The sequence below is a fragment of the Mesocricetus auratus genome, unplaced genomic scaffold (assembly GCF_017639785.1).
Source record: "Mesocricetus auratus isolate SY011 unplaced genomic scaffold, BCM_Maur_2.0 contig_12706_pilon_obj, whole genome shotgun sequence".
Lineage (NCBI taxonomy): Eukaryota > Metazoa > Chordata > Mammalia > Rodentia > Cricetidae > Mesocricetus > Mesocricetus auratus.
Window position 1 is genome coordinate 23,524 of NW_024433193.1, and position 12,758 is coordinate 36,281.

The following is a 12,758-nucleotide window of genomic DNA, read 5'->3' on the forward strand; positions in this document are numbered from 1 at the left end:
TTTAATGTTTTTCATTCATCATTGTAAAACTAAAGACAATTTTATGAATTTTTTGGATATAGCTGTTACATACTGGACAATCTGTCTTTAAGTAGGGATAAATTACTCTTGAACAAAATGGTCCTAGATAGTTTTCACTTCAATTGATGATTCTTGTTGTTTAAATAAACATCTTGTTTAAAATCAACTGTTGTTTTTAAGGGCTTTCTCATCTGCTTCTTCCACAATGGACTGTTTAGGTCTTACAGGTATAGATTCTCTTGTTTCTGGCAGTGTCTTATTGGTTTTTCTGTTGGTGGGTGTGTTTATGTATTGTCTCCTTCCCATCATATCTTCCTGTGGGTGCAGAAGGATTCTATTCCCCCCTGGTGGGTATGTGCCCACGGTTCCTTTCCAGTGGGTGGAAGAAGTTCCAATAACTTGGTTGTTTTCCTCAGGTCTTTTCTGCTACTTTAACTCATAGAAACAGTTGACCTGAAGAAGAGGGAGCTCTGAGACCACAGATTGATGGCTGTGTGGAAAGCATGGGACTGACCCAGACCCCCTGAATATTGGTATCAGTGAGGAGGCCTAGGAAATCTATGGTGCCATAGGTAGTACTTATCCCTGGCATACAAATAGACTTTGAGTGACCATGCCACAATATGGGAGGCTCTCTCAGCCAAGACTCTTGCAGGAGGGACTAGGCCCTGCCCTGGATGAAATGATAGTCACAGGAGTATATAAGCATATACTGTTAGAGTATAAATGATATCTTCCATTTCTTACCTCATGATGCTCTTCACAAGGGTCATGGTCATTCTTACAAAGCAACCACAGCAACCTGCTTTGATATTGTTGGTCACTGATGTTCTTGATATTTCAAAAACTGTACAGTCTACTGTGCTTGTCCCCTTTGCCTCCCAGAAGTAGCAGGTGAGCCCTATGCTGAAAAGCCATGTGCTTCAGTCAGAGCCAGGAGTCTTCATGGGAACAAGAATGTAAAACCTCCACCATGGGAATTAGCTTTCTTGGTATCATAAGGCAATATGTAAACTTTTAAAGCCAACAGCCCTTCCCAGGTATGAAAATTATGAACCATAACAATGGTCTGCACTGCATGATAACCTGAAGGTTGCAAGAGCAGCACACATACATTGGTGGTAACCAACAGCTTATAATTGGACTTAAGGAGTACTCAACCACAGGAAAGTCATTTCTGGAACTGAAAGCCTAGCCTATTTCTGAGCATTAGGGAAGGATATATCTTGAAGGAGAACCTAAATGCACTATGCATGACTCACATGAATATTCATATAAGATTGATTTTCCAACTAGTACCAATTCTTATGTAGAAAGTCTTCTCATAGCTATAGCAGGATAATTCTGAGATCTTTCTCATTGGAAGTCTATAGAATTATTTCTAGTAAAACAGAATGCGGGAAAACTGAATTGTGTCCCACCGGATCATTCACTACTGTCTCTTCCCTCTCCACTTTCTAGGACTTTTTGTCTGGCTCCGCAGGTGAGCAGATCTGGGGGATTAATTGCCCCCAACATGAGCAAGAGATCATTCAGAAGGAAAGTACCTGGATTGTTAACACAGAACTGTACTCAAGTAGTTAAAGATATAGGACTCTACAAGTGATTCCCCATTTGACATAAACAGGCATAACACTGAAAATAACTAGAAACCACCTTCAGTGAGTGTAACTTGAATGCTACTTCCAATCACTTCCCAGTCAAACCTCAGGAGCAGAAATGGAACTGAATGTTTGGGATCACAAAAGCACACAAAATGAATTATTTAATTTACTATAGACCAAATTTAATGAAAATCTGCCAGAAAGAAATACACTTAACAAGTAATTTTCCAAGAAACCCTCAGGAGGAGCAAGGGAGACAGCAAGCAAACTGTTCTCACCCACAGAAAGCAGACTGCTGCAACTCTGCCAAATCCATTCTCTGTAAAAATCCCCCTGAGCAGGCTGCAGGCATTGACCCTCCTCCTGTGGGAATTACACAGTCTCACCACTAGGTGTCAGCTCACAACAAACTAAAACACAATAGGTTTTGTAGCCAGAATTCTATTTTTATTTTCTTTCCTACACACAATTCTAGTTTATTATGGCAAAGGTGAACATGCCTCCTTCTCCACAACAGTAACCAGTAAAACTGATCGCCAAAATAACTCGGTACAAAACAGGTCTGTTTCAGAATTTAAAAAAAGAGAAAAAAAAGCCTTTACATGAGTTTTTAGATCCCATTTTAAAACAGGGAAAAAAGAGAGAGAGACAAACGAAAAAGAAATCCACCATTGTCTGCACAGTCCAGTTGCCAACCCTCCCTCTAGGGATTATGGACGAAGCTTCTGGGTCCTGTCACTTCTGTGGATTTGCCCGGCTGTTTAACTGGTGTCCATCTGTGCATTGTACTCATCCAGCTGTGCATCCAACTGCTCGGCAGAAAGATGCTGCTTTGAGTTCCTGCTCGTACCTCTACCTCTTCCAATGCTGCCTCCATGGGTCCCTCTCTGGATGAGGCCACCACCAAAACACCCTGAGCCATGGTTTCTCCTCATGGCACCTCTGTTCATTCTCTGTGCAGGTTTTCTTTGTGAGTCAGTCTGTGATGTGACAAGCTGAATGTTCATGGGGCGGCCATCTAAAGGGACACCATTGTACTGTTTCATAGCCTTCAGGGCATCTGCCTTCTGTTGAAAGTGCACATGTGCTGTCCCTAAACTTCGTCCGGAGCGATCGTAGTGCACAGCTGCTGTCTTCAGTGTTCCAAACTCTGAGAAGAGTTCCTGATTATCCGCTTCTGACACCCCGCAGTCAAGGTTTGACACAAACACATTTCCGCCCATCTCCATGCTGGCTCCACCACAGAAGTGGCTGTCAAATAGGTCATGCTGCCACTTGTTGGAAAGTTGTTTAGGCCTGCTGTAGGGAGAAAGCCGGTTCCTGTCTCCTCCTGAAGAGCCACCACTCATTTTAGGCCGATTTCTCAGAGACCTGCTGCGTCGATTCCCCCACACAGGGGCCTGCATGGTACCACCTTGGCTACCTTGGTAGCCAGCCCTGCTCCATCCCTGGCCTTTGCCGCGACTGCCTTGCTGGCTCTGGTTCAGATTAATGATGTCATCCAAAGACATATCCCTTTTGTTGGCCATGGTGGTCTCAGGATCAGACCTCTTGTTATTATGACTGGGGGAGAGACAATTCTGGAACTTGTATTCTGAAAAGGAGACTCATGCATTTAATGCCCCCACAGGGGAGGGACACACAGAATGATTATTGTGAGTTTAAAGCAAGTCTGCTTTTCAGAGCAGAGATCCAGGATAGGCCCCATATATACAGAGAAACCCTTTCTCAAAAAACCAAAACAGAAAACAAAAAAAAAAAAAAAGAAAGACAAAACTGCCAGGCAGTTGTAGTGCATGCCTTTAATACCAGCACTCAGGAGGCAGAGGCATGCAGAACTCTGTGAGTTTGAGACCACCCTGGTCTACAATATATGGCCAGGGTGGTCTTGGAATCAGACTTCGTGTTCTCCAGAATTCTAATTTGTGTTAATAAACCTGGAATCAGATACCAGGATAATACTGAAAAATTGGATTACAGACCTGTGTCAACACCACCTGGTTTAAAACTCCTTTTCTAACTGGGAAAATACTGTGGCCTGGTACCATGAAACAGGCTCAAGAGTGCAACTTTAAGGACTCAGCACAAAAATACAAATTTCTTTTTTTCTTTTTTTTTTGCAGAGAAATATTCTCACCATGAAGCCCAGGTTGAAGTAGAAATCAATATAGTGAAGGGATAGCCTGTATCTCACTGACATCCAGCTGTCTTTGCCTCACCAGTGGTGGGATAAAAGTTGTTTTCCACAAATCTGTCAAAACACTATTTAGAATGCTATATTTACTTGACAGTGCATATTTCTCAGTTGAAAAATTAATGCTGGGTAAAAATTTCAATTTTAAATGTTAGTGTTTACAACTATGCACATGGAACTCAAAAAATGCTAATTTTGGATGTGATTTCATTTCCTGGTTGGGAATGCCAAGTCCCTACTTTTTATGTGCCTCTGTTTGAATAGGGCAGTGATTTAACATGGAAGTCTGCATGGATGACTCTATACTTGAAGACCTTTGTCCTTTCTATTGTATCAAAGAGAACTGTTTGCAAATGTCAAGACATAAATTCAAATATTCTGCTAGATGATTCTATAAGAATATTTTGCAATGAGTATCAATAAAAGAGGAAGAATAGTCCAGTACATATAAAATGAAATTTGTTCATAATGGTAAGGCATCCACAGCAGAAATTCAGAGCCAGATTCTTTATAAACAGCAGAGAAACTATTTGCATCCCTGGACCCTTACCTCTTATATCCCAGGACAGGTTTACCTGTCACTGTGCTGTTGACTGGTGACTTTCCCACTGACTCCTGACCTGGATCTTGTGATTGTCTGTGGTTTTTGAGTGCCAGTGAGTATCTGTCCTTTTCCTCAGCACCCAGGTCTGCACCAGAAATTCCCAACATTGCAGGCCTGGTTGTTATATCTGATCTTTGTCTGTGACACTTAACTCTTTATCTTCACAGTGGAACTTCACACTCCTCACCCACTTGGTATCCCAAAATCCAATTACTGAGAATTCTATAGCTTCTTTCACTCTGCAGTCTTTCTCTTCAACCATGTAAATCTAAACCCCTCCCATCATATCTTTACAGGTAAGTGGTCCTTCCAAAGTGCACCAACCACTATGTCCTGCTGTCTCACATTATCTTCCACATAGTTAATTTCAGGATGCCTGAGCTTGCTTCCACACACCCTATCAACATGTTTGCTGCCTGATTAGAGCAGAACTGAATATAAGAGTACTCTGTATCCCAGTATCTGTCCCACACAGATAGAATCAGGTTACCTCACCTCAATTTAACTATGAAAATCTCAGGCTTCAATTTACAACAACAAAAGTGAACTAAATATGATGCTGGTATCCCATCTCTAACAGAATGCTAATAAGCCAAAAAGAAATATGGCAATTATGACTTGGAGAGAGACATTTCTGGAACTGTGGATTCTAAAAAGAAGACTCATGCATTTAATGCCACCACTGGGGAGGGACGTGCAGGATGATTATTGTGAGTTTAAAGCAAGTCTGTTTTTCAGAGTGAGTTCCAGGATAGGCCCCAAATATATACAGAGAAACCCTATCTCAAAAAACCAAAACAGAAAACAGAAAAAAAAGAAAGACAAAATTGCCAGGCAGTTGTAGTGCATGCCTTTAATACCAGCACTCAGGAGGCAGAGGCATGCAGAATTCTGTGAGTTTGAGACCACCCTGGTCTACAATATATGGTTCCAAGATAGCCTCCAAAGCCACAGAGAAACCATGCCTCCAATCCCCCACCCCAAATATGTGTCTCAATATGTTAGTGGTCAGTGCATGCTAATAACCAACCTCTGAGTTCATCCTGCATTGTTCTGCTGTCACCAGTAGATGGTGGTCTTATCATTTTAGTAACTCTAAAACATGTTTGTCTTCTGTGTCTGATGCTAACTAAGGTGCTTAGACCACCCCCCCAACATGCACTGTCCCCACCTACACCTAGGTGAATGCCAATAGCAGATGCAGAAAATAAGTAAGGTATGTGTAGTGATCTTTTGTTGTAATCTAACAAATAAAGCTTGTCTGAAGATTAGAAAAACAAAGAGGCCAACCCCTACCTCTTACCTTTATCTCAGTCAAAATGGACAATACTGCCTCAAGGAATTCTCAGACTGCAATTATCTCCACCAAATCTCACATTGCACTGATCCTGTCTCCTCCTGCCTTATATTCCTCTCTCCAACAAATCATCAATCCTGTTCTCACCTCCCTACTCCTGGGATTAAAGGCTTGTGATCCTAATTGCAGGGATCAATGATGGGAGCTCCATTTGTCTTTTAGCCTGAGTCATTCTTGCATAGGCCAGGGAGGCCTTGATCTAACAGAGATCCATCTGCCTCTGTCTCATGAGTGCTGGGATTAAAGGCAGGGCCACCTCTGCATTGACTCTATGATTATTTTGTGGCATAGATGTGAGACTAACTTGTGACTTTGATCTTAACTAAGATTGTGCCTAACTAGTGACTTGGTTCTGCTGTGTGACTGTGAGGCAAGCTTATTGTTTAGATTATAAACCAAATATATCTACACTGGCAATACTGTCAAAAATAAAAAAGTTACAACTAATGTATTATTTATGCAAATTTCATTTGTTTGAATACAAACAAAATATCTCTATGGGTATATTTTTCCTGTCCTAAAACATCAGTTATGCCTTCATCTAAGGTTCTGTGAGGAATAGGAAGAAGAAAGGAAATATGATGGGAAAGAGAAGGGAGGCCTAAGACATGCCATTCTCTAGACTCCATACAGCTGTTGTAATCAATAACCAACCACAGCTGTACTAACTTGCATTGACCTCACACTAGACCACAATCAATCAATCAGTCTAGGAAAGGGAAAGACTCAGAGAGCCTCACCTTAAAGTCTAAAATTCTCTCTATGGATGCAATTTAGATGGAGATACATTGCATTTAGATGTAGTCTTCAACTGAGCCCAAGCTCTCCAACACACTTCCAAATCCTCAGTCTCACAAAAGTCCTGGGTTATTCCAGTGAGTCTCAAGCAAAATCAGTAGAGAGGAACACAGTGGAGGAGAAAGGTAGGTGGTTGCATCAGGGCATATTTGAGGTGTGCATGCACAAAACACACAGGCAGATTGTGTATCCATGCATAACTGTGGGTGGGAAACTGGGATTGGAATATGTGTCACCATGTGATTCCATTCAGTTGTAAGAAAAATTGAAATCATGATGTGTGCAGCTAAATTGGTGACTCTAAAGAGATAATATTGAGTGACTCCAGTCAGACCCAGTAAGAAAGACAAAGTTCCTCGCTCCAAATATTCAATTAGGAGTACACAACCAGGAGTAACTGGAATAACCAGACAAGTAAAAGGAGACTCATGTGGGGAGTAGGGGAATATTGGACAGTAGAAAAAAACAGGAAACAATGATGTAAGAAGGGGGTGCAATAAAGATTGTGTGTGTGTGTGTGTGTGTGATGAGAGAGAGAGAGAGATAAAGAGATAGAGAGAGAGACAGAGGAGAGAGAGATTAATGGAGAAGGAACAGACATAAACACAGGAGAGAGAGAGAAAATAACAGTATGGATGTCTGAAAATGTCATAAGGATTCTTAATATTATGGTCTATCAAAATGCCTATAATATATCTAAGTCTCTGAAAAGATATACAATTAGAGCATAAATGAAAAATTTCCATCTCAGGTCAATGATGCCCCTAAAAAGAAACACAGATTTAAAACAAAGCACTCACAGTAGCCTGCTTTGATATTGTTGGTCACTGCTGTCCTTGAGATTTCCAAAACACTACAGTCTACTGTGGTTGTCTACTTTGCCTCGCCGTAGTAGCATGTGAGACCCTACAGATGATGAAGCCATGTGCTTCAGTCACACGCAGTAGACTTGATGTGGAAAAGAATATATAGCCTCCTCCCTGGGGGCTAGCTATCCTGGTATCAAGAGTCAACATACAAGCTTTTAAGGGAGGGAACCAACATCCTACCCAGGTATGAAAACTATGAACCATAACAATGATCTACCCTGCATGATAACAATGAAGTGTGCAGTAGTGGCACAAACAAATTGGTGGTAACCAACAGATTCTAATTGGACTTAAGACCTCTTCGACAACAGGGAAATCATGTCTGGCACTAGAAACCCACCCTGTGTTAAGAGAAGCTTTTTCCTTGCTAGCCGCTTTGGTTTATCTCCCGCCAGCCGCCTGGGCTCTCCCGTGCCAGCATGGTTCTAGAGCCGCATCAGTCCCAAATAAACACACAGGAGGCTATATTAATTATGAAGCTGTTGGCCTTGCTTGTCCCTTACTGGCTAGCTCTGCCTTAAGTAATTACCCCATAATTGTTAATCTAAGTATGTTTCTTACCAGGGAGGTTCCAGGCTTCCTACCCCAAGCGGTTACATCTCGAACTCTCCTGTGTTTCTCCTACCCAGAATCCTCCTCGACTCCTAGCCCCACCTATCTAGATTCCTATTGGCCAGACAGTGCTTTATTAGCATAAGACTTCCCCAACATCTCCTCTTTTCTGTTTAAACAAAAAGAAAGGTCTTAACTTTAACACAGTCAAATTGTATATAACAGAACAGTTATCAAATAAGAACATAGTTACAATATTTTAGCAAGATTTAAAGAAAATATCATCCATCCCATCCTTGTGAGTCCAAAGTAATATATGTAGCTTATCTTTTATCATAACTAAAGAAAACTATAATTATAACTATCTGTCTTCAACTCCATCAAAGACCACAGAAGGATAATATATAAACACTAGGATTGACAGAGACATCTTACTGCCTGGACAGTCACCCGAAGTTCCTCTGTAACGTTGGGGCATCCATCTTCAGCCCATAGGCCACAATGTGTCTGGAACACTTCTCAGCAAAGCAGGAAATTTCAAACTGTCCATCTGCATTGGCAGTCTGTCAGTCATTTTTCTATGTCCTGCAGACAGTCTCATAGACTCTTCATGAAGCAGGAACCCTGTAAGACTGAGTTCAGTAGTCACTTTCCTGTGGGTCCTGCCTGTCCAGTTTATACAGCAACAGTCAAACAGTCTAGGCAAGAGCAGTTTCTTGCCCAAATGGCTAATCTTGCCATGTTGAAAGCAAACTCCATAACAAGTTTCTTCGATGCCCATCTTCCTCTCAGACGTAATTGGTGCTGCCAGGAGCAGACATTTCTCATTGTCAAGAAAAACCCTAAACCATATTAAATGCCATTTTCTGAAGGTCTTTGAGAGGTTTGAAGACTGTTTATCTATCTCAAATATATTTCTGTATATCTAGAAAACCTAACTTACCTAACTATAAATTCTATTATAAGTAACTATCTATAGTCTGTATTCAATTATGCATTACGTTTTAAAAGATCAGTATAAGCACAATACTTAATCAAGAGGAGAAATATACACATCACAAAATTGACCTTGAATTTGTATCAATAAATGAAAAACAATACCCATACCATAATTCCCATTTTTTACCATTAAAAAAGATTGGCTGTGATCACTAGCCAATTATAAACAATCCCATTTAAATGAAAACAAAGATTTATAAACAAGATGGGAATTGGGACGTCGCTCATTCCAAACTGCTTCCTGCTGGAAGGGGGCGCTGTTTATACCATGGGGATCATGACAAAACTCAGAAACCTGTATAAGTCCGTATTTTGGGGGTCTGTAAAGCTGTATCATCTTAGCTGTCTCAGTCGTTGGAACACCTGGTCCACTGCTTCCGGGGGTCTTGGTTCGTGAAACCACAGAAGCCTGGAAGGAATTCTCAGCTTTTCATTTTCTGTAGAAACATAAATAAAATCTCCTTTTCCGAGTAACATATCCTTATACTTAAATTTTGAAGTCAAGGTATTTTCAAAAGATATAAGTTGAATTAATTTAGCAGCATTTATAATCAAGTGTACTTCAGTAGCTGTTCCTTCCTTAGCAATGAAAAAACTGAAAAACATAACAGCGTACAGTATCCAGACTCTCTGTGTATTTTCCATCTTTACGTGGCTTATTTATTTATCTATTATTACTTTATTTCACTTTTATTTATTTTTCTCTGAGACAGGCTTTCTCTTTGGAAACCTGCCTGCCTCTGCCTCTGGAGCAATTCCTACCGGCGTGCGCCACCACGGCCAGCTTTTCTATTTATTTACCACTTTGTCGTTTTATTTTCTCTCTCAGTCTCACGTATATTTTTAAACACACTGTAAACCTTTAAAGGTTTTGTTCATCCAAGTCTGACTTTACTGTAAATCTTTATGTTTTTCTGGCCACGTGTCTTATCTGTAAAACCGTGGCTGTTTTAAACTGCCGGTTCAAGATGGCGGGCGTAAGCGTGACTACAGTTTACCGCCTCAGTCCATGCTGACATCCAGCAAATGTTGCCACTTCCAACTGTACGTACACACCTTTCAATCGTTAGCAGAGTCTCTTAAAACAACCTTGCTGTTTTTTTTTTTTTTTTTTTTTTAAGCCGAGTCAGGAAGACTCCGGTAAGCGAGCCGCGTGAATCTCGGCTTGTCGCTAGCAAAACAGAGCACACCTGGGAAAAATGCTGCTACCAAAAATCTGTGCTTCTCTCTGTTCTTCTGTTTCTAAAATTCCTTTAAAGCTTTTGTTATTTTGCGTGGAAATTCATGATCCCACTTCCTGACACCATTCTGTTAAGAGAAGCTTTTTCCTTGCTAGCCGCTTTGGTTTATCTCCCGCCAGCCGCCTGGGCTCTCCCGTGCCAGCATGGTTCTAGAGCCGCATCAGTCCCAAATAAACACACAGGAGGCTATATTAATTATGAAGCTGTTGGCCTTGCTTGTCCCTTACTGGCTAGCTCTGCCTTAAGTAATTACCCCATAATTGTTAATCTAAGTATGTTTCTTACCAGGGAGGTTCCAGGCTTCCTACCCCAAGCGGTTACATCTCGAACTCTCCTGTGTTTCTCCTACCCAGAATCCTCCTCGACTCCTAGCCCCACCTATCTAGATTCCTATTGGCCAGACAGTGCTTTATTAGCATAAGACTTCCCCAACAACCCTGTGTCTGGGTGTTAGGCAAGGATGGATCTTGGAGGAAAACCAAATCCACTACACATGAATCACATGCATATTCATATAAAATTGATTTGCCTCCTACTATCCATTCTTATGTGGAAATTCTAGTTGCTATACTAGGGTAATTCTGAGATTATTGTCCATGGATGTCTCTAGGATTATTTATAGTGAAACAGACTGTGGCAAAGTGAATTTGTCTCATCAGATCTTTAGCTACTGTCTCCTCTGTCTCTGTTTTCCAGGGCTCCTTGTTTGGTTTCACAGGTGAGCAGGTCTGGGTGATCAGTGAGCCCTGCACTTGAGAAAGAGGTCATTAGAAAATACCTAGATTTCTAACTCAGTACTATATTCAGTAGATAAAGATACAGGATTCTACAAGTGATTCTCCATTGTCATGCAGAGTCATAATACTGAAGATACCAAGAAAGGATCTTCAGTGAGTGTAAATTGAATGCCACTTCAAATCACTCCCCAGTCAAATCCCATGAGTACAAATGGAACTGAATGATCAGGACCAAAAAACCACAAAAGAATATCATAAATAATTCACTATACATCAAATTTGTTGGAAGCCTTATATTTGCCAAAGGGAAATACGCTTAAGATGTAATTTTCCAAGAAAAACTGAGGAGGAGCAAACAAGCTGTTCTCACCCACAGATGCTAGACTGCTGCAATCCTAGGACATCATTTCTGAGTACAAAGCACTGTAAGTAAGCTGCAGACATTGACCCTCATCATGTAAAATGTCCACAGTTATATTACTAGGGTTTAACATAACACAAATTAAAACAACAGGTTTTGTAGCCAGAAATACTAATTAGTCTTGCTAAACCCAGAGTCAGAAATCAGAGTTAATGCTGGAAGATCAGAGAATCAAAGACCCAATCCCAAGTGTGACATCTTACCTCTCCTGAATCCTCAGGCACAAAGGAGGAGAACCGGTGTCTAGCAATCCTCAGACTGAATGGGGTGAGCTGGCTCTCTTCCTGCCTTATATACCTCCCTCTGCCAAGCCACACCACTTCTGTCTCCACAGCCTCAGTGCTGGGTCTAAAGGTGTGAGCTTAGTTTCTCTGAGAATAATTCAATCTCTTGTAGTGCATGGTGGCCTTGAACATTTCCTCATTTCAAATGCTTGGATTAGCTGGGCAGTGGTGGCACATGTCTCTAATCCCAGCACTCGGGAGGTAGATGCAGGCAGATCTCTGTGAGGTCGAGGCCAGGCTGGTCCGACAGCCTCCAAAACAACACAGAAAACCCCTGTCTCATAAAACCATAAAAACAAAACAAAACAAATGCTTGTTTTAAAATTGTGTGCCACCCCTGCCTGACCTCTATGTCTATCTAGTGTATAGCTCTACACTCTGATTTTCAGACAAGTTTTATTTGCTAGACCATAAACAAAATATTAATCCTTTAATCCTAGTACTTTGGAGATTCATGGAGGAACTCTGTGATGTCTCTTTCAGGAATCCCTGAAGCAGCTACCACCCTAAGATCTGAGGTCCAGACTTCTAACTGTACTGAGAAACTGCCTAATGACTCCCTGTGCATTTGTCTTAAAACTGGAGAGAATCTAGTATTTGCACTTACAAAACATTTCAAATTTAAAATAGCATGATCTTCTTTTATACAAAGGTAAAACATGAAGTAGGTTGTTAAGTGTTTTTTTTAACTTTTGGTAGTAAAAATATAGATGCCAAGTCTATTTAAACTACAGTAAAAAAACTGTATTACATTTAACTTAAATTTCATATAACAGTTTGTGAATGCTAAATAAAAGATTATTAAATCTAACATTTCAGATAATTTTTTATTTATTTATTTTTATTTTTAATTTTAAATAGCTTGTTTTACAAGTCAAACCCAGTTCCCTCTCCCTAACCTCCTCCTGCACTCCCCCACCAACCCCCATCCTCCCACCCTATTTCCAATTCCTTCCACAAAGGGGATATCTAGAGTCTATCATTTCACTCAGGGGAGGGTCCAGGTACTTCCCTAAGAGTCCAGGCATAGAGAGCATCCCTCTTTGTGTTATGGTCCCAGGTCCCCCTCCCCCCACC

The 12,758-nt window shown here is 40.9% G+C and overlaps 1 protein-coding gene across 2 annotated transcripts; it reads right to left on the bottom strand.

Moving 5' to 3' along the window:
* Window positions 1-2,277: 2,277 nt before the first annotated feature.
* On the bottom strand, window positions 2,278-3,154 carry LOC121138443 (THO complex subunit 4-like). 2 transcript variants are annotated; one of them, XM_040741128.1, is made up of 2 exons: window positions 3,076-3,154; window positions 2,281-2,994 (listed from the first exon to the last, which is right to left on the bottom strand). In XM_040741128.1, exons 1-2 carry the CDS (start codon window positions 3,152-3,154, stop codon window positions 2,387-2,389), a joined length of 687 nt encoding a protein of 228 aa, XP_040597062.1. In that variant the 3' UTR covers window positions 2,281-2,386. The 2 variants fall into 2 exon arrangements, with proteins under 2 accessions (XP_040597061.1, XP_040597062.1); XM_040741127.1 differs by having other exon boundaries at window positions 2,278-3,154.
* Between the last annotated feature and the right edge of the window lie 9,604 nt (window positions 3,155-12,758).